A 21,120-nucleotide genomic window follows, 5' to 3' on the forward strand; every position below is an offset into this window, starting at 1 on the left:
ATGCAATTCTGCACTGACATAGACAATATTTTCCAGATGGTGTGCTAAAGAATACTTGAGGTTAATAATCCAAGCCCAGCAAAGCAAACAGCACATACAGCCTAGAGCCTGAATATGCCAAGTGTAAACACACACATTGTATCAGCCCAGATTTGCCAGTTGTGTTCATTCAAAATTCTCTTTACTCTCCTGAAGGCATCTGCAGTGTGTACGCCATACCTCCACCTTGATTCTAACATCAACAGACTCCTCATCCCCTATGTATAGACAACATATTGAATAAATCAGATCATGCAGAGGATGTGCAAGTATACCTAAGTACATTTAATTTAATAGCTTGTGTAAAAAATGAAATATTTTTACTAGGGAGAGTGAACTTTTGTTTTGATTGCATTTCTTTTCTAACATTTGTATGGACTAGATCTAAGAATACCTAAAGGCAGTTCCCTTCCTATTTGTAGTGACAAGCTTTCTATAACAGTTTTAGAACCATCAGGTACTGTAGTCAGTTGACAGTATCATATCCTGAGTCTTAGTTAATATTGCTGGCCTGCCTGTCTCAGATAGTATACTAGGTATCACACTCATAGGTATGGTAGTAATATTCAAACAAAGCAAAAGTTAATAATGGGATCAGTAATATTTCCAAGCACGGAAAATAAAATAGTAAATCAATTAGGTGTGAAAAAGGAAGAGTAAAAAAAAAAAAAGCATTCAAGCTGCTAATGGTTTTGAGTCTGTGATCCAAGGTTGATTTGAAATGTTTCTATTGTGAAACTAAAAGCTGAGAATATGTCATCTTGGAGACCTGAGACAGAGTTTAACGTGCACAGTGGAAGTGATTAATAAATTATTGCCTTGCTACCCAACCTATATTTCAATTCTGTTGTTTAAGAACATTTTTGTAGCGGTTGCATGTGCTCAGTAAAATGCCATCACATATAAGTAATGACATCCTTAATTTACAGTAAGGCAAAAGGAACTGTCATTGTAATTGTGACTGCTACTAGTAATTATAATTAATGCTTAAATGCTCCCTGTATCAACAGCATATTAATTTTGCATTGTTATTGAATGCACTGACATGATTGGATAACCTCTTAATTTTTGGTTCTTAAGAAGCGCAATTATAGTACTGTTGTCTTCAGCCTGATTGTGACATACAGTAGCTGCACACAATCGTTATAAATCATTGTTAATATTCTACTCACCACTTCCGTCACTGGCTGCACTGTCAGACAATAACAGAGTGCTTATTCCCTATTCATGTGGACATCATAACTTACAGACTCTGTTTTAATGAAGCTTTTAATGCGTGATGATACCCTGAAGAGAGCATTGTCTGAAATTGGACTCCTAGATATGTGTTTGATCCAGTCTGGTTCCTGCTGTGCCTTCTCAGAGACCGCATTCAATTACTCTGTGGTTGAATTCTCACCATGACAACTCTGACCCAGAGACATTTTATATTCACCAGGCGGAGTGTGTGTCCACGGCCGGTTCTACCCAGCTGCCACTTCTTTTATTAAAGCCATTACCCTGCTTCCGAGTCAGAACACTGCCTTTGGGTCCTTTCAGGGTGACCTGGAGTCCTGGTGGCTCACTGTTACCTTGTTAAGACAGGTGATCTCTGCCCGTGGAAATAGTGGACCGGACACAGAACAGACAAAGCCCTTTTTATAATTAAATAAGGTCAGTCTAGCACCACTCATGCCTGTGCTCCAAATGCAGTGCACAGTGAAATCCTTATTTAAAGGCAATTAATCAGTCATGGTGACCAAGCTGTGCATTATGCCTGTTTGAAAGTCTGGTGGACAGACTTCAGGCAGGGCTAGTCCCAAAAACACTTGGCCCTTTGACTAAGTAAATCATTAGACCTTTGGATGGCACTATGAACTAATAGCCTTGTTTGTACTAATGCCTCCAATTGCTGTGCTAAAGAGGTATTAAGACTGTAACAGAGCACCGGTAGGTGGCTGCAGGGTGGAGTGCTTTGTGGTGATTGTCTGTTGAATTATGCAGGTGCCAATGACGGCGCGGCTCAGCCCCTGTGAGAGGGCAGCCTGACACTGTCGAAGGAGGGCTTTACCACGATGTGTCTCTGAGGATAAGGCAGGGGAAGGTATCCATTGGTAGAGCCAGGTCACCCTGTCTCCTGTCACTCTCAGTGGTGGCGTGACCCACTGTAGAAAATCCATTACATCAGTACAAATCAACACAAAAATGCATTACATCATTTTGGTAGGTTTTTAAAGCATTTTTTTTTCTGTCAAGATGGAGGTGTTGTCAGGGAGCGGCATTGCCGACCTATCCTTCATCGAGGTACTTAACCTGAATTACCTCATTAAATATCCAGCTGTATAAGTGGGTAATATGTAGAGTGTAAATTATGTAAGTTGCCCTGGATGAGAGCATCTTTTCTGCAAATAAATAATGCAATGTAATGGACTGAGATTGGCTCTGATATTCACTGTTGATGGAGATGGAGAGTTTGAGCGATGAAGGTGAAGCCTGCCTGTAGTATGGCTCCATCACTGCAGGGAACTCATATGGCCTTCAGTTAAAGCTCAGCTGGGGTGTTTTTGCATGATCTGTTAGGTGTGGAATAGCTTGGACTGGGCCCCGGATTCATTGGTGGGTTAAATGTGACCTATTAGGAGACATACGTGTGCACTGAGCTCATTTCCCCCCTCCCGGCGGATTAGATTTCATTCTCTGTGTGAAGCCGGGCGCCTGGCCAGCCTTGTGTATTTCTCCTCCTCTGTCTCACTAATGCTACCTTGAAGAGTACTGTCTGTAGTATGCCGTCATTTACCATAATTTTGATTTATTCATATTGTTGTTAGATGTCTCAGAGCTTTCCATCATAGAGTCAGGATGCAGCAACATAGAGTAAATATCCTATAGCATGGTGCCATAAGGTCATCCATCTGTGATGATCAGCAGTTGGTGATCAAGGCCCACACAGGAAGTGGCACCTATTTCATGGAGTGGTTATGGATAAACATTACAGTTTTTAAAATTTTATATACCCTCACGTTGGTATCTCTTTGCCACCTTTTTAACAAGGGCTCACACTAAAATGCGAGGATAGGACAGAGCTTCCTGGAGTGTTGTTTGAGTATATTGGAATGGGAAGGTGAAGGGTGTGCGGATGTGTTTGCCTGCAATGTACAGGACCATAATCCCTTGTGTTCCCGACACATTGGTTCCCTCTCGTTCTCTCGTTCCCTGTGGAAAGAGGAAGACATTGTCACTGTCAGCAGCTGGGCACAGAAATCCGGCGTATGAGTCTGTTTTTGGAGCTTTGTGAATGGGCACTCACATGGACCTGAGTGTCAGGCCAATCAGAGCCTGACACTGGACAGTGGAAAACAAGCACAACCCCAGGGTGGAACAGGAGCGGAAGGAGGGTAAATATTAATCCTGTGATGTTGACTGTGATGGGTCAGACCTTCTCTGGCAGTTCAGGAAATGCAATTTGTAAGGGTAAACATTGCTTTCTTGTGTAGTTATATTGATATTTCAGGACATCTTCTGATCTGTAAGTGTGAAATTCAGTTTGTTTTCAAGCTTTATTTAGCTATTATTGCTTGACTGCAGTTTGATACATATCCAGAAACTGTAATTACTAGAATAATTCACATGTAATTTTTCACGTTTGTTCATAAAGGCCTGTCTAACAAGACCTGTGGATGTTGTCTCCCAAAAACGTATCACCTAGTACGGTCTGACTTGAAGGCAGTCATGCAGGCGTGTGTATAATCAGCATTAGGTCAACTTCACCCCTGGGTATTTGTGCTTCCTTTTAATTGTGGAGTAATGTTTGAGGCATTTTACATATTTGAAGTCTCAAATTTGTTTGTTGTGTAACTGAACTAGCTGGGGCCTGTAGTCTATTGATGTACTTCTGTGCATCATATTTGTTAATATGGCTGCTTTGTGCAGAAATTCACCAGGTGTATCTTTCATTTAGTTTTCATCTCTTTGCAGGGGAATTACAAAGTCTGTTTCAACTGAAGAAATGTATTAACTCTTAATTCCTTTCAAGCAATTTTCCTCATTTGCATGCGGTATTGTTGAAGGTCCCAGAGTGTCTAGCATTGAAATTCTAACTCAATCAAGTCAATTAGGCTTTGTGTATTAAGTACAAGGACACCAGCACACGGCAAGAATTTGCTGGAAAATAGCATTTTGGAATTAAAAAGGGATTAACCCAGCCCTAAAGGAAGTGCTGTCTTAAAGGATGACTGAACAGCATGGCTTCCATCCCCATTCAAATATTGCCCTGTTCCAAATGAAACGATGCCAAGCTAAAGGGGTTTGGTGCTTTTGTAGAACTGTTTCTTCAAAGCAGGCTAATATGACGCAAGTCTCATCCAAAAGGAAGGAGTTTTGCATAAACCTTTTAAACCAATTCACTTTTCTCTACAAATCTGTTATGTATGCAAAATAATAGGCAGTGACACCAAAAACAATCGCTACTTCTACAAAGAAACACACGTTAACTGCAGTCCAGTACTATTGGATAGCTCATCTCAAAAATCTGGAAAAGGTGTTCAAGTGGTTGAATGACATTATTTTGATATGAATTTGATTGAAATAAGCAGTATTATACTGTACCGTCCTCAAGAATGTACTCTGCAGTCTTCATATACATCAAGCATGAGCCTCTCTCTCTCACATTCTCTTCGGTAGATAAGCAAAAGCTCTGAAAGGGTCTAGGACAGACCAGTCTGACACCCTTGCAGAACCCAGCCATAAATGAAGAATGCATTTGCAGTATTTTCATGGGGCAAACATTGAGAAACGTTGGCTCACAGTTCACACAAGTCCTTAGGTCAGTGTATATTGTACATCATGTTTTGGGTGAAGCCGGTGTTTACTACTTTGCTGCATTTTCTGTACTGTACGAATATTATTAAATGGGTGCATGGTTTCATAGACAGAAGTTTCAATAAACTCACAATATAGGAATCATTGCTAGCATTTTAAATACTATATCTTCCTCAAAGTGGTCTTCTCTCTATGTGATCTTGTGTGCTGCTCTCTAGGAGGCAGATTCAGAGTTGAAATACCTGTGTGTAAACACTGCTTAAGAGCTTCTGCAGAGAGCTGTGCACCTCCATTCACTGCTAAGTGAATTCAGACATGACCTGCTTAAGCTCCCAGGTGGGAGATGTGCATTTGGGGCGAAGGGGGCTGTGTGCTTTGCTCAACATTAGGCTGTGTCTCATTATTATCCAAGATATGCACATTGTGACCCAACAATTAAGTCCATTTTCTTTCGCAAACTTTTTAAAAAGTTTGAAAAAGTCAAGTGCCACAGTTGCCACTGTGTGTAAGAATAACATTTTTGGTAACTAGACAGGCAAAGTGCAGTTGAAATACTCAGTTTCTGTATTACAAATATTTAATTGTATCACATTTGATAAAATTTTCCATAAAACCGTTAATGTTTACTTACAATTTTATGTAATATTCTCTCAGGTCTGAAATTTGTAAGCACATAAGGCAAATGGGGTGCACCATGCAGATAGACTCCGAACATTTGATAATTCTCTCCGCCAATGTGAGAAAAGAATGTGCACACATGTACCTACATGTACACTCATGGTATTCTGTAAATACAAATCAATAGCTATAAGGCACTCATATTCCAGAGGGAAGTGAATCAGTAATAAGATGTCAGGTCTTTGAAAACAATAACTAGCTAGTATGCTACTACTAAATGAAATAATTTTATAGTAACACATTGTACTTTAATGCTGCCATTTGAAAGGGGAGGCAACGTTGATTCTGCTGTGTATTTGACCACTACAATACGGTTGGTTGAAATGATACAGTAGCTAGTTCCAGACAGGGCACAGTACATGCTGTATTATAATACCTTTATCATTTAATGCAAAAGTATAGAAAAAGCTCATCTTTGTTCCAGGGATGCTTTATTTTCTTAGAAGTGTCTTCTCAGCTCTCATAATTAAAGTTGTGAGTGTCTTTCGGCTGCATTCTGCAATAAGAACTACTAGCTCCATGAGTAAATCTCTTGGCCATCAGGCTGCAGCCCGTGAGGTGTGCTTTTTCAAGACAATTTACATTTATTCACCAAGGACGACTTTGTACCCATTGTAAGAGATATGTGGGTATGTAAGTTCAGTCTGAATAACGAAAACTGAAAAATGTGCAGGTGAGGGTATAAAAAAAATGCCCAGTGCCCTTAAATCTGAAGCAGCCAGTAAAGGCATAGGCAGTAACCGTTTTTCTTTAGTCCATTTTGAATGAGAATTTTAAAAGGACAGCAGGTGTGTCTGTACTTAAGCAATATAATACCAATACAAGAAACTGACTTTAAACTCTCACATTTTAATTGTCATTAGCGTTATAGGGCTTTCAGCAATCAGTGCCTTTTATTATGGCTCACCATGCTTGCTTTCATTCTACCAGAATGGTCCAGACATTCATCTGCTTGCAGTATGTAATAAATTTGTCATTAAAGAGCAATGCAATGCTTTTTTGCTGAGGTTTTGGAAAACCTTAATTACTTCCAGTGCACAAATAATTTGTTTAAGATCAGCTATAAAATCCCCCATTTAAATCTCTTGGTATATACATCAAGGTGGTGTTCATTTAATTCATATGTGATTATACAGCCATAGCATGCTGTTTAACCATCCTGTCCTCAACACCAACTTACTGTTTGCATACACAAAATGGAACACCTGGGAAATACACACTCATCATTTTGCAAAATTCATATTTTGCACACAGAAAAATACAATTTCATAGTGGTAGCCCTGACTTAATTTCTCTACTTCCAATTCCCAGACGGTGGTGCTCAGTTAACTGGAACATTTGGTTCAATAAACAATTTTGGAAGCAGTAGCATTACATGCAAGGGTCCAGTCAAATGACCTCTCAAAACTGTGATTTGAATTTCTGCAAAACAGTGCAAAGGCCTACATAATTCAATCAGGTTTGGGTAATCGTATCATGTATATAATTAAATTAGGGTTATTGAAATGGATTTCTTTAGTTGAGAAAGATGGTCAATTATTTAATCATTCTGAAGCTTGAAATTAATAAGAAAAGATGTTGTGCAAGTACACAATGCAGACATGCTCCTCACAAATGTCTGATTAGGCTCTCATGTTAGGCTTGTGCTCTGCTCAGCAGCCTCTGAAGTAGCACTTGCAGTAAATGAAGATATATGTAAAGAATGCCTGTTCTGTAAAACTCCTTTATTACACTTTGACAGAATAACCTGCCTTCCACATCCATGAGAGATTTTCACTTTTTTTTTTTTAAAAGAAGTTCTATTCCATCATAGTCAGTGTTGTCATCTGCATCACTGCTGCTGTTGTCACACAACTTTTTGCTTCTGTGTGAGTGCCCAGCCTGGGGTAGGAATTTATCTTGCAGGGTAGCCCATGGACCTGCTCCATAATCTGAAGCCCCGCCATACTGATTTGAAACACAGTGTGACAATGGTGGCTATTGTAATTGAATTGCGATGGGAGAACTTTGGTTTGGGAGCCTTGTAAATTGGGTTCTTCCCTGAAGTGTGTTTTGAAAGCCATTTGACCTTCTTTTTGTGACAGTCTGGCATCTTCTCTGAAGGGAAATATTCAATGCAAGAATACAGATTCAGTGTAAAAGTAGTGCTGTAACCATGGCATTAGTCTTTTTTACGTTTTGAAGCATAATAAACATTTTTAATAGTGTGGGTCATCAAGCCCTTTCACATTGCAGAGCTTAAGGGGATGACCTTGCTGTGTCCAGTTTTCCCACATTATTGAAGGGGATGCACTTATTATCACATTTCAGAAAGATATAGCCTTTCAGCAATAAATGAGAAATGGGTGAATATGGCAGGAAGCAGAGGTTCAATATTCCAGTCAAGTCACCAATTAAATGAAAGTAATAGTAATTTTAAAAAAAGATCTTGTGATATTTGTGAATATGAGACAATGGTTCAGTAGAAGACGATACCTTATAAAAGTGATACAGCAGCAATATTCACAAGGCTGATAAATTTGCGGACTGCAGTAAAGTCCTTGATCCAGAGAGTCTGTCACTTTCCATTAGGCGGCATTTTGGTCATTTTGCTCCTGGAGCACTGCTTTGTTGTAGCTCAGTGCTGCGGCCCGGTTTTTCCAGCTCCCCCCCCTTCAGCTGTAAATCACCCACCCAAAAGTGAACAATAAAAGGTGAGGTGGGTTAATGCAGAGATGTGAACTCCGGGGGCCTCTGCACTGAAGCATACCAAATGATCAATTATGCATTCGTGCAGGACACACGCTTGATGGAAATGATGGATTGTAACCGTGGCTACCAATGAGGGATACCTAGCAGAGGCACCTGGGGAGGGACACCATAACTGCACATTGATTCACAGTTATGGTCACCTTGTGTCCTTCATGGCTGTCTCCAGCAACAGGACTGAAGGGCGCAGCGTGGACTTTCATTACACATACGTGTTAAATATGTAGCTGTGAAACCACATACAGGCCCGATTTGTATTGACCAATGCCATTTTAATAGATGTTCAGATTTGACAAACAAGTGGTACACATGCATATGGAAATGCCCGAAAACCATAGGGTTCTCCTTTTCCTTTAACTTCAGGTTGGTCATTTTTTTTTTTTAATTTTTAGTCAAGGGCCAAAAATCGATTGCTGTCAGGTTTCCTAAGGATCCCCTGAATGCAAACTCTTGCTAACAGCAAGTGAACTTGTGGGATTTTTGTGTGAGCCCAGTGCAATTAAAAGCGAATGCTAGTGGCAACCCAATAATTTATAAGTCACATTAAAGAGGGATAATACCCCATTGGCTGTTGTAGCTTCAACTACTGAGATTTGCATTTATAACAGAATTGAAGCCGACAGCTGATACCAGTGCAATATAATGTCTACACTCCTGTGAAACTAATGTGCTGTGGAGAAAAGGACATGAGAAGGACTTCATTAGAATTGCTGTCACTGAATAAACAATTTGTTAAAAATCACATTTGATTTGTCAGTAGGCCACCTGAACAGAGGATGTCACTCATGTCCCACCTTACTCTTCCCCCTTTCCCCCTGCAGTACCACTCTTTAACCACTATTACTCATCCCATTCCTCTTTCTCCTCCCTCCTGTGTTAATACTGTCTGCTTCCTCCATCTCCACCCCTCTCACTAACCACACCCCTCTCACATCCAAGCCCCTCACATTGCCTTTCTCCCTATCCAGGGCCTGCACAAGTTGTTTCTGAATTGTATGCCAACCCAGCCCAGTCATTAACATTTTTGATGAAATCATGAATGACAGCTGGACAGCTGTACTTGTATTCTTAGCTAAAACGTGTTCGCTCTGGTCTTATGTAGGAATGACTCTGTGTTTGTGAAAGCAGCTAATTGCAAAATTGAGCTAGGGTAATTGGTTGTAACACAAACCAGCATGCACATTGGCCCACCCAGATCCAACATGTGAATCCCTGCCCTACACCTTTCTTAATTCATCTGTAATCCATCTCAGGCCTTGATAGAAGATTTAGTAGCATGTGTAGCGTATTAACCTTAACTCTAAATAGATGCTATATTGTGGTGGGCACAAAATAGAAAAGAATCCACAGGGGATCTTCCGAGGCAGATGGTGTCGTTTATCATGTGCTATGAAAGGACGACAACCTCAAGTCAGTGTATATTTTTCATAATTTTACCTCTTGCACCTCAGATGGGCCTTGTGACGTTTCGTGATATTCAAGTGAAACATTTCATTGACAAATTGCTAGGAAAACAGGTCTGTTGGTAGGAATGCCAAATGTTATTGTGTATCAGTATGAAACAGGTGGAGATAAGTGCTACGTGTGCTGCATTTCAGAGACATTGCTGCTTAAATGACTACCAACTGTAAATTACACCACATAGCCGGGCCTGCCTTTTCTGTGATTGAATGCCCTCTTGAGAGTTTAGAATGAAGCCTGGAAACTTCAAAAGTAATGTGTTAGTGAGAACTGTTTGGATTTTAGAGGACCTGTGAATTAGAAAACACTGTGTTCAAGTGAAAATCTCTGGTTAAGACTCAGCACCTGTCTTGGGAGCATACATACATTTATTCATTTGAATCTATTTAGCACACTGATGTTGTATTCAACTCTGCTGTGAAAACGTGTGTAAAGGAGTTCTCTTGGCTTGATCTTATTGAGTGGTGATGCATGTCTGGAGGGCTGACTTACTGAATGGACTGTTTGATCTTACTATTAGTGTGAATATTAAGCCTCAAATGCAAATTCTGGTCTATAATGTGGTGTACATCTACAAACATGAATGCTGTTCACTAATTATTGAATTATTCTGTGAGCACACTTTCTCCAGTAAATATGATATGCCCAGCATGAGTAATAATTTGAATCTGAATGAAGTTGCCATAGTTAGTTAAAAGCATCTGCTAAAAAGTCTGTGCATGTGTGTTTGTTAAAAATCAATAATGAAGCATTATTGATTACAACCGGGAGCAAAATGCTCAGACATGAGTAGTTCAAGTCCACTTTAAGTCAAGTGATCACAACACCCAATCAGAAACTTCTAGAATTTTTCTCAAAAGGTTTGTATGTTAGGTGTACAGTACAGTGGTCTTTTGTTGTCAGATGGTTTTTGGGTATTCTTATTAAAGAGTATTGTCTCTCTGTTTACCTTGATTCTTGTATAGTATATTCATTGCTGTGCTGCCGCTCAAATTTAGGAAAAGATTGTCTCTACCTACTTGAAATTGTGCAGTCACATTTTTTGGCAGAGTTCCATTTGTACTAAAATAGATTCTATTTGTTTTAAAATGTACCCAGACAGATATGAGTAATCATGATGTGTTCAGTGAAGTCTACTCTCTGTGTTTTTAGATTATATTAACGAAAATGAAATATGTATTTGTAGCTGATGACAAAAACTGAAACAGGAGGAAAAGGAAAAAATGTGTAAGAAGAAAATCAGAAGGAAGATACTAGGTAGTTTAGATGTATGTGTGTTATAAATCTAAATAATGTAAATAATCATGCCATTGTAACGCAAAGAATCACTGACAAGTCCAGATGTTTTAGGGTCATACTAATGAATTAAAGGCAGACAGATTAACAGTTTTAATGACCGTGTAAGCATGTAGTTCCATACCTATCTTATAAGTCCATGCACACATACTACATCTGTACCAGAGCAAACGCAACTGTTTTTGATGGTATTCAAAGTAACATTAAAGATCACATGACATCTACCCCCCACCACGGCACAGCAATATGTTTTTTTTTGTTTGTTTTTTTTTTTTTGACTACAAATCAAAGATGACCTTTTATCGAGTCGAAACTGCCAGCTGAAAGAGCAGTGTGTGGTTTGTGACAAGTAGTCGGGCAATGGAGAAATGGCTGGTTTGTTTTCAACTACATTACCCCTTTAACTGTGTGCCAGATCTGAAGCCTTCTTTCGCGACAGAAAAGAAGTGTAGCATTATGTGATTTGTATCTAAAAGGTCAAGTAATTTGAAAGAACATCCCGTTATCACTGCAAATGGTATATTCAGGAGCTCAATGTGGTGAGATTAGAGGTGACTCTGAAAGCACAGAGATAATCAGCCTCACAGGTTTCCGAACAAACAAAGGCAGAGAAGAGTGAGAGAGAGAAGCAATGTCAAGACCAGGTTGGTTTTAAGGGTAATACTCAGACTTCTTTCGAGACAGAAATATACTGTATCTGGAATTCTTTGGTGCCAGGAAACAATATTCCATGCATAGTGGACAGCGGATGACTAATACGTGTCAGTGCTAAGTTTACGTTTTGTCAGATTAACCTCTTTTGAGTGAACTACCTGCTCAATGCAAATACTTTCATGTAAATAAATACTGTAATACTTCATACTTGTGGATGGTGCTTTTTGAATTCTGCATGAACTAAATAGTGTGCAAATTGAGTAAAAAAAAAAAAAGATGACTTGTATGAAAAGTTTGTTCTCCCTAGTATTGGAGTACTAGTATTTCTAACGTGTAGAGACAGCAGCTATCACAAATAAATACATTGTTTAGAGCACCGAATGTCTATCACAGATGCATTTACTCTAACTTGATAATTAAGCATTTTAAATGATTTTTGACAGATTGATTGAATTAATGGAAGTCATTATATTACTAAATGGATGAAAAAAAAAGGATCTTGCATGTCAGGAGTGCTAATTTGTATGCAAATATGGAAATGTTAATATCCATATGGTTGATTTGTGCTAGTGCTTAGTTGGACACAATGAATATGGTCTACTTTGTCTTGACCACATTCATTCACTCCAAAATCTGAAAAATGTTCCCTTGGTAACTGATTGCTGGGATTTTCTAGCCTTTTAAAACTGAAATTATAAATATTTCAGTCTAATTTTAAAGGCAGGGAAATGTTAAAAGGAACAAGTCTGGATTGAAGTTGCGGTGCTAGTTGAGGCCAGTTTCAGGAAAGAAACTGAAACACATTTGAAGAGGAGAGAAGTGCTTAATGGAGTATGGTCAGTTTTCCAATGTTGTCTCTCAAAATGACAACAGAGTCTGTCAGCAAATTCAAAGAAGCAAAGCCCACTTAAAACAGCTTAGACTGAGTGTTAATTAGAGAATTAGAGGGTCAAGACAAAATTGCTTGTCAGTGATGCACAGAGCCCAATGCACTGCGTTATCACTGCGCCGTTTTTTCCGAGATTTCCAGAAAGGCATAGAAATGCAAACATAAGGACAAATCTGCTCATCAGTGCAAACAGGAAGCAAAGTGCCTGTGAAGTGATTTCTGCCAAAGGATTTGCATGATTTATACCCTCCTCAAGGGTGTGTGGCGTGTACTATAAATACAATAGACCGTTTGCTTGAGCAGTCTGTACAGCACCTTCTGCATCTGTTGGGTGATTATGGATTGAGCACTGAATTAGGTGAAACTGTGAGAGGGAAGGCTCGTTGAGCGAGCGCGGCAGTCAGCATGTACAGCGCTGTAGGTGTGGTCTTTTGTAATGAATGGGGTGGGGGGAACGTGTCGGTGTGTGGATGCCATGTTTATTTATGGCGCTCTATTGAGGAATTCCCTCATGCGTGAAGTTCAGCTGGGTCAGGCTGTGTCCACCCCTACCAATGAGGTAAGCTAATGGACTTTGAAGGTCATAGAATGTCACCCATTTTTTTTTTTTGCCCAGCTGTAGTGACAGAGAGAATGTCTTCCGCTCACATTGAACACAATGCAGATGAGCACAACGTAGTACTTGGACAGGGGGCTCGGTGTCCCTGAGTAACTCACTACAAAACAAGGAACAGATAAGCAGTTAACTGATTATTTAAGGTGTACACAGTACAGTTCAAACCACTGCACTGGCAGCAGTTTAGTTTGTCAACGAAGTTAACATCAGAGGAAAGGGGGGCGAGTCTCGCTCGATAACGACATGCAAAACACAGATCAGAAGCACAGGGAGTCACAAAATTCAGAAAAGGGTAGTGATTCAGTTAGTTCAGCTAGTTATGAATGTAATGGTTCAGTGTATTCAGCGTTTTTCTCCAGTGAAAAGAAACCTACTGTAGAATTTTTCAGGATACAGTATGAGCCCAGGTAGTGCACAGAGTATGTGTAAGCATATACACATATATTACTCTGTTCGAATGAGGAATATATCAGCTTCTCATTCGCAACCATGACAGGCCATTTAACACAGAGCTCCTCTCATCTTCTGGTAGGCCATAGTGTAATATTTCCAGGACATCTCATCTATCACCAGTTCTGCTCTCCTTCTTCCTTATGGTCTTCCATTTATCTTGCCTTCCAGCCTAATGATCATTAGCTGATCCAGAATTAATCAATATCAGCTTTTTCCATATCAATCTAAACACTCTAAACCATACTTCCTCGACAGAAGGGCATTTCTGTGGGCGTCTTTTCAGCCCAAACTTGTGTGTGTGTGTGTTTATTCAAGCAATGCTTCTTGTATATGGCTGTTCATTTTGGCTGTTCATCATGGTGTATGAGGGGACTCAAGGTGATGGTACTTCCAGATATCGATACATTCAGGAGTAGTTTTGCTCAATGCCCCATTGTGACCATGTATATAACTAATTCATACAGATGCATGTTTAATGCTGCTTCAGTGGAGGTAATGCAGTAAGTAAGACATATAGAAATGGTTCCCTATGGCATTGTAGGAGTCCAGACATTCCTAGTGTAGGTAAAATTGAAGTCAGCAGATCGGGAGAGCATAATAAAAAAAGCCTATAGCTGTGTTTTTTTTTTTTTTTCTAAAAATGTCCTCCTCACGATTTCACATCACTTCCAGTTATTGCTGTCTCGCAAATATCCATGTCTGTGTTGTGCCCAGACATTCATTTACTTAATTGCCACAAATGCAGTCCATGGGAGATGATAGGAAGGCAAGATGCAATAACTAATTTGGCTTTGGGGTTATTAAGCTGTCTTATTATTGGTTTATACCAAATAGTTTTTTTTTTTTCAGTGTGTTCAGATTCTTTTTGTAATGATTATATTAGTGTTGTCTTTTGAAGGAATTAAAATGTTCTAGCCATACTAAAAAAGCACTGACATGAGTGATAATTGTGTGAGGCGTACATAAAAATGCTGCAGCATGATAAAATAAAAACATCAAAATGCATGCTTTGGCATGATTTCTCATGGTGCATACTGCATATGAGTTCTGGCTTTGATGAATTATGGGACCATTATATGTATTTGAGTGTAATGCTGGACACGTCGGTCATATTTTAACATTAAGTGTGAGGAAAAACGTAACTATTACCTGCTTATTCCTGAGCAGGTAAATATATAAAAAGTCAACAATGTCAGATCAGGGTGTGTTGTGAATTGCTGATAGGGAGGCTGTGTTTTGTATCGTGCACTGATTCTGTTTTTGTGCCTCTCGTTCCCCCTCTCCTCTATTATCACTTCTCTTGTCTTGCCTTTGTGTCGTGTTCTGTTCTCTTCTCACTCGTGTGTGTGTGTGTGTGTGTGTGTGTTTGTTTGTTTGTTGTTTTGCTCCTCTGCCTAGACCTAGTCAACCAGTTCTGTGAGCAGGTCCTGAATTTTTTGCTTTGTCCCTACTTTCCTGTCCTAGCCCCGTCTTCCCCTGGTGTTGACTCCGTACCATTGCAGCGCACAGGCAGCCAGAACGCCACAGGGACTTACCAGAGGGCCAGTTATGCCTCTGGTCCGGCCGCCAACTACGCCGACCCATACCGCACGCTCCAGTACTGCCCATCCGTGGAATCCCCGTACAGCAAGTCTGGACCGGCCCTCCCTCCCGAGGGCACGCTGGCGAGGTCGCCCTCCATCGACAGCATCCAGAAGGATCCCAGGTGAGTCCGCAGTTTGGCGCGTCCCTGGAAGGAATGACCCTTCCGGCAGGATGCTTGAGTGTGAAGCACACATCCGTCCGCTCCCCTTGTTTCATGTAAAGGCTCTCTGCAGCCTCGGTGCCGGTCGCCGTCCTGTGAACGATGTTGGCTGGGGTTTCGCAGTCAGGCTCCCAAGCAGCAAAGCTTTGCTGCTGCTTCAGTACGCTCCTGTTTCTTTTCCTTTGGTTTGTTCAGAACATTTAGTGTTTGTATCGTGAAGCAATTTACTTCAAAGGGTTATTGGCAAAGATCCATCCGTTTCGATTACACCGTGTGTGCAGGGGGACCCTCAGATTGGCTCTGCTATTCATTTGTTTTTGTTCTTGGAATGAGAGGGGTGGGTAAAGAACATGAAGAGGACCGTTTACTTTTACCATCTTAACCCAGGTTTTTCATGTTTTAACCAGTCATTGCCAATTCTAGAATTGCTTCCACTGGGTTTCTGGTTCCTTTCCATTTGTGATTTAAAAGTCAGAAAACAGAAAGCAAAAAGTCCATTAACGTATTTAGATTATGTTTGTGAACTGTTGTGAAGTCATGATCTTTTTGGCCAACTACAACTGAAAGTTATTCAATGCACAGCACTGCTTATATTAGCTTTATGAGAAGAAAGGATCAATATAATATGATATATATGTAGAATAATCATTTGTTTTCCTCCTAAAATCAATGCTTAATCAAACAATCAATGAAACTATCTCAGTGTTCTGCAGTTTATTTTTATGAAGTGACTATATATGAAGCAGGCGGACCAGACTTAGGACTAGACACATGGTCTATGTTTATAATTAGGATTTACAGTTTTGCTCAATTTGTTGCAATAAGATGTTGATACAGCTTTACTTTCAAGCCTTTTAATAAAAACGTATCTGATTGCGGTACTTCAGTCATCTTTGTTAGTCAATGGCTGAACACATATGCACGGAGATTGAAGTGGTTTGTATCTATTGATTATTTCTTCAGCTACTCAGACAATTTAGCAAAAAATGAAAGTTGACTAGAAATGTGTGTACAAAATACTTTTAGACATAGTGGGAAACGTTGACTTTAGAAAATGGGTCGAGTAACATAACTAGCAAACGCATGTCAAAAACTGTGTGGAAGAAAATAGATATCTTGCGTGTCTATTGCAAGAAGTAGCATGCGAAACAAATAAAACAAATAAAAGGGGCATGTTGATGTCATGTATGCAGTTTGCTGAAAGAAAGTCCACTGTTTGTAAAAGTTTTTTAATAACCATCAATTGGTTTACAATCTTTTCTTTCATGGCTTGCTGATACTGCGTGAAAATTTGCCTGTATGAAGATGCCTTTCTCACCATTTTTTTCAAATGTTCCTCAGAGTTCATCCAAAGATGCCATTTCATTTTGCGTAGAATTTATATTTGTCCGGTTTTGATTGTGTCATAAAAACCGGGAATAGAATCTAATGTTCAAACAGCAGATTTGTTAAGGGGTAAAAGTCCTGACAGCCTTAAGATGTTTTGTTAGCTTGTTGAGTGAAATGCATTTTATGGGGTTGCAACCTTGTTGAATGTTTGAACCGATTTTCAGTTTATTGTTCCAATACATCCATTTTTCATATTCAGGTGTAAACTCCTCAGCTTTGTTGCAGGTTTTGTGCATTCTGACATCATTCTGGCAAGAAACCTAGAAGAATGTCACTTTGAGCCTTGAACGTGTGGTTTGCATTTTCCAACACAGAGCCAATGGAAGTGTCCCACTGTTTATGATATGATGTTTAAAAATGCACACAGTTTTGGCTGATCCACTTATGCACGGAGATAACCACATCTCTCAAATCCTTCTTTTTTCTACCGCATTTGTGACAGGGGATTCCCCTTGTCCATGTCAGTCTCAGACTTCAGGCTTTTTTGTCTTTCTATGATTGTAAATGCCAGTCTACTCTTATCTTTTGTGAATGATTTTTTGATATATTGCAAGCTATGCAGAATAAATGACATCTACCAGTTTACAGCATACCAGGCAGATATTGTTGTAATCACTCACGAAATGCTTCCCAACGACGTTTGTGTCCATGTTTCATTTCCTGCCTTATCCATAACTCAATTTTTTTTGGCCCTGATGAACTCCTATTTGATAAAATTACATACGTAATAATTGTATAATTATTCACATGCCTGTGCTGTTTGCTGTGGTTGGAGGGCCTGGAGAGATGTCTGAAGGATAACGATTGAAGTACAGAAGTGCCACAGGTTACTTGTTGGTGCAAAACCATGACCCTACTTAGGACCTTTGGGTAAAGCACCTGATGAAGCCCCATTAATAGTTATATTCAAAATGAGCAAAGTTATTCATTATAAAATGTTTATTTAATAGAAAATTGAAATACAGCAACATGCTTTTTTAAACATTCTTGTCAAGTGTAAAAGATATCTAAATCTTGAAATAAATTTACTTGTATTGCACTCGCCTTACATAATTCTTTGGCTGTTAAAAAAGTTTTGTTAAAGATGGACTGAAACATCAGTAGAATAAATTATGTAACTGACAAGAAAATGTTTTACAAGGAAAACCTGACATCAAAAGCACTGGTAGACCTTATCTAGCTGACATTATCTGTTAAAGAATTTTGTCTTTCACGACAAGAGAACCTCTCTATGAAAGCATCATTTCGGATGAAGGTTCTTACACTTTACATAATCAGGATCCACAATGACATTTTTTAAAAATATAATGATTTGGTTTTATTCCCTGAAAGTCGTTTATTGGTTTAACAAAAAAATGTTGTGAATCTTATCTGCAGCATTGTATGCAAACTACAAATAGGCATAAAATTGTACCAGTATTGTAATGGATTACATCCCTTTTGCAGTTATACAGTTGAGCTGAGTTTGGTTTTGTTCAGGCAGAAGTGGATTAAAATATAACATACTTTTTGAATACTGAAGCATTTTTAACCACCAACAGTGTATATATGAATTTAAATCGGATTGCAATCTTCTAGCAATATGTTGTATTATATGTTGTAACTTCTAGCAAATTCTACCAAGGCTTCAAAACTGAGGAATGTGGTTCCCCAGTGTGTTCTCAAAGTTTAGCAACATTAAAGGATTAAGACACTAGTTTACACTTTATATCTGGCTTCATGGCTTCAATATGATGGAAATATTGTATCCTTATTCTACTTATGTAGATAATTTTGGATAATGCTGCTCACGTTGGATAATTTAAGGTTAACCATGGATGTTACTACGTTGCACAGAATACTGAACAGTACAGACGCGTGTCTCTGAAGCAGAATTACAGATTAGCATTCTTTGTATAGGTGGACATTTCATCAGCCATCTCTTTGAACAAGTGTGTCTTATGCAGGAGTGGGATCCAAGCTCCCATCATTTGGTTATATCATTTGATTTTTTTTTTGATGATGACCTCTGACCCTCTGCTATACTTCAAAACCAAGGCAGAAAGAATAGTTTCTTTGGTATATTGTAAAATGCCGTCTGTGCGCCAAAAAGAGGTGAACCAAAGCAGAACAACTTATTATTGTGTATTTGCAATATATAATAGTATTGTGTTATTGTTATTATTAATGTTGGTACTGTTTCATTCAGATCTCAACTATCTATCTGTAATATTCATTGTATGTGAGCTGGGGCATATTTAATGAAGGCAGTTATAGCACTAAGCAAACAAGTCATAGAACACCCTGCACACAATTAATTAAAAAATGAATTGTGTTGAATGAGAAAGAAACATATTGATGAAGCTGAAACAGTATTGGAAATATGACTTTTTATCTATTATTTAGATTTGCCCTTTTCTGTCTTCATACTTCAGCAGTATTGAAAACACATTCTGGGGCCAGAATTACACTGTTCGGTGCTCTACTCAGTGCTGTCGGCTGGGATTGTGAGCCGACAGCAATTGATTGACAGGCTATCTTATTTATTTGCCTGGTACTGAATATATTCTACACGTTGCACAGTTAACCATATATTAATTCATTCAGTCAATATCCATTGATTAAAATATATTAATTATAATATATATATGTATATATATATATATATATATATATTAACCAAGTAATTAATATATGGCCACTGATATCAATCAGTAATGCATATCTTCATTAATGAAATCCACCAATGTTGCTTAATAATATAAGTACAGCAAAAAGTTTTAAAACCTTTTTATGTCAAGATCCTTTATGCTGGATGTCTACCTTTTTAGTAGGTACAGCACTCAATTCCTGGTCTGGAATTGAGTGCTGGAGCAAAGGATGACAAAGTAGTCAGATGTTTATTTGCATTCTGTTCATCATTAATGATTTTATTTTCTAGTGAGCTCAGACAAATTTTTAGAACAGTTGCTTACCAGAAGGCGATTCTGACTGACTGTGAATATATTACTGCTGTATTCTTATGATCCATAATAGACAGGCTTCATTATTTTCTCCAGTTGTGTCAGATGATCTTAGATTAAACTATATAAGTATGATATATAAGTAATATATAGGTAATTCGAATAATGGAATTAGCCCACGTTAATCTAAGAGGCCGGATAGCATTTTGAGCTACAGTATATGCTACTGTATGGGGGTACAAGGACCTCTTTCGGAATGTTTGGCATATTTTTAGAATATAAAGTTGCATACATTTCCCCTTTGTACTTTCATCAACAAATATCATCCATCTATGCTGACCACTAGTGAATGCTGCCATGAGTATTTCCACTGGTACACTCCACACTCCAGCTCTGAGACTTCACCTGTCGGTTTGACCTATTCTTTCTCTAAGGGCAACTGTAAACTTTTGCCTGAAGAGACAAATCTATGTCCAGTCTGAAGAGGCAACTCTCATCCCTCCCTAAAACAAGACTGCTATGTCACTGACCCTCAGGCTCCTGGGAGTTTGACCCATACTTTTCAATTTTCTTAGCTGCTTTTTGGGATGCATATCCCCAGGGCAAGGTCCAAGCACTTCATCTGGGTTGAGACTCACTGGGCTCTCTTGCTATCTTGAACACTGCCTTCTCCTAGCAGTGTTTACTGGAAAAGTTATGGGCTGATGTTGGACTTTTGACCACTTAACGCACACTTCTTGTTGAGGGGGAAATCCATGTAGCCTAATGAGCTCAGCTGGCCACACTTCCTGAAAGGAGGGAAGCAGGGGTGTCCAGCAAATTTTTAGCAGCTGTTTACAGCTTTATTCTGGGCCTGGAAGAACATTCCTCACTCCAGCAAAGAGAAGAGCATATCCATAGAGAACATATCCCCAGCTGGCTGTCCAGCACAATTTCAGGAATTTAGTTTCAGCTACAGCTACTGTCACAGTGGGACAGTTTCTTTAATAACATGCGATGACTTCAGTCATGATCAGTCCCAGTTTGTGTCTCAGTGAGCCGTGGTCAATGGGTGGAGCTAAAACCTGTATGCCTGCAAGCCTTTCTAATGTTTTATTTGTTCATTTTATGGTAATGATGATGGTGATGATGATGATGATGATGATAATGATTGTTGATGTTGTTATTTCTGTTATTTAAGCAAAGTTATTCTGAGTAATATACAGTACTATAGGTGATAGTTCTCTTAAAATTTAAACCAGGGTGATTTTTCTAGTGAAGGTTAGTATTTTACTTTTGGGAGAATTTGCCAGTTCCAAAACTCTGCGGGGGATTTTTTAAAGATAAATTAGTGGTTTCTGAACTCAGCATGCCGAAAAACCCCTGGGAGATTTTTTTTTCTTCACAAAATTGGAGACACCACCAGCCTGGTATA

The 21,120-nt window shown here is 39.1% G+C and overlaps 1 protein-coding gene across 3 annotated transcripts in view; it reads left to right on the forward strand.

The window, feature by feature from the left end:
• The window catches only part of ctnnd2a (catenin (cadherin-associated protein), delta 2a), a 271,850-nt gene that overhangs the window by 136,815 nt on the left and 113,915 nt on the right, over window positions 1-21,120 (forward strand). For all 3 annotated transcript variants that reach the window (XM_036520857.1, XM_036520856.1, XM_036520858.1), the window contains one exon: window positions 15,096-15,336. In XM_036520857.1, coding sequence (XP_036376750.1) covers window positions 15,096-15,336 — 241 coding nt within the window. The remainder of the gene's footprint in view (window positions 1-15,095; window positions 15,337-21,120) is intronic.

The sequence above is a fragment of the Megalops cyprinoides genome, chromosome 2, assembly GCF_013368585.1.
Source record: "Megalops cyprinoides isolate fMegCyp1 chromosome 2, fMegCyp1.pri, whole genome shotgun sequence".
Classification (NCBI taxonomy): domain Eukaryota; kingdom Metazoa; phylum Chordata; class Actinopteri; order Elopiformes; family Megalopidae; genus Megalops; species Megalops cyprinoides.